The sequence below is a fragment of the Lepisma saccharinum genome, chromosome 2 (assembly GCF_977018435.1).
Source record: "Lepisma saccharinum chromosome 2, izLepSacc3.1, whole genome shotgun sequence".
NCBI classification, from domain to species: domain Eukaryota; kingdom Metazoa; phylum Arthropoda; class Insecta; order Zygentoma; family Lepismatidae; genus Lepisma; species Lepisma saccharinum.
In genome coordinates, this window is record NC_139230.1 from 108,733,583 (window position 1) to 108,734,881 (window position 1,299).

General features: G+C 42.0%; 1 protein-coding gene across 1 annotated transcript; it reads left to right on the forward strand.

Annotated features, from left to right (window-relative positions):
• The first annotated feature begins 569 nt into the window (after positions 1 to 569).
• Positions 570 to 923, forward strand: LOC145983593 (uncharacterized). The gene has a single exon (XM_083116657.1). It carries the CDS (start codon positions 570 to 572, stop codon positions 921 to 923), a length of 354 nt encoding a protein of 117 aa, XP_082972783.1.
• Positions 924 to 1,299: the final 376 nt, after the last annotated feature.

Below are 1,299 nucleotides of genomic sequence, written 5' to 3' on the forward strand. Positions count from 1 at the left end.
AAAGATGAAAACAAGAGGATGGATCAGGGCCTGTAAAAGCTTTTCCCTTGGTCGATATACTTCCTTTTGTTTGAAACAAGTCCGCTATAGTTCAACCACAAGGAAAAAAACCTTCATTGAGAAGCGTTCGCACATCTTCCCTGCTGTTATCGGTACTCAGAGCAGTGTTGCCAGGTTAGACTTGAAAAAATCGGGAGATTGTTAAAGGGAAACCAGAAGATCTGCTACAAAATCCGATTATCTAATAGACTGAGGTGCAAAAAAAAACCAACACCTCAAAAATATTGATAAATATGATGACATGCCAATTTTAACCATTACTTTGTGCTTCTATGTAGGTTTTTATAATTTTAATTGACAACAATGTATACAAAGACAATTCAGCAGCAGAATAAGCTCAACAATGGTAACAAAGTGTATACGCAACCACAATGACATACACGTTAAGCTGCATTCTTGTGCAATAAAATTTGTTTGTTTCAACAACAAAAGCAAATAAGCCATTATTGCCACTCACTGATTGTGTCTTCTTTCTTTGCATGCGAAATCCATCACTTGAAGGAGGTAAGATGCCATTAAGTACGGAGGATGCTGCCAAAGCAGTTGCATTGGTAGAGGATGGGCGCAGTTTGCGTTATGTTGCTCAAGTGTTTCGTACCAGACTGTCCACAATTTCACGTACCATCCAGAGATACAGAGAGCTTGGTACATACTCTAGATGGCCGGGTTCTGCAAGAGATGACCAGTTTTTGCACCTTGAGGTTCTCCGTAATCGCCACATGACTGCAGTTGAAGTTAGAAATCAGCTTGAACAAGTGAGAGGTGTGAATGTCAGCAAGTGGACTGTGAGAAGAAGGTTGCATGATGCGAAACTCTTATCCAGGAGACCTGCTACTGGCCTAGAACTGACAAGAAAACATTGAAAGGATCGCTTGCGTTTTGCAAGACACCATAGTGACTGGAATGACGAGCAGTGGGGAGCAATTCTCTTCTCTGATGAGTCTCGATTTAGCCTTAGATCTCCAGATGGAAGAGAAAAGGTTTGGAGAAGGACAGGAGAAAGGTATTTACCATGCACATTTTCGTCAAGGACAGCATTCAACGGTGGCTCTGTGATGGTTTGGGCAGGGATATGCTTGACTGCACGAAACGAACCTGGTTCTTGTGGATGGTGGATCACTCACGGCACACCGCAACATTGAAGAAATCCTTGTAGATAATGTTATTCCCATTGCTCACTATGTTGGTGAGAATTTCATGCTCATGCATGACAATGCACGTCCTCATGTAGCACAATGT

Coding starts and splice junctions, on each gene's coding strand:
- LOC145983593 (XM_083116657.1), top strand. CDS start 570: ATGCCATTAAGTACGGAGGATGCTGCCAAAGCAGTTGCATTGGTAGAG.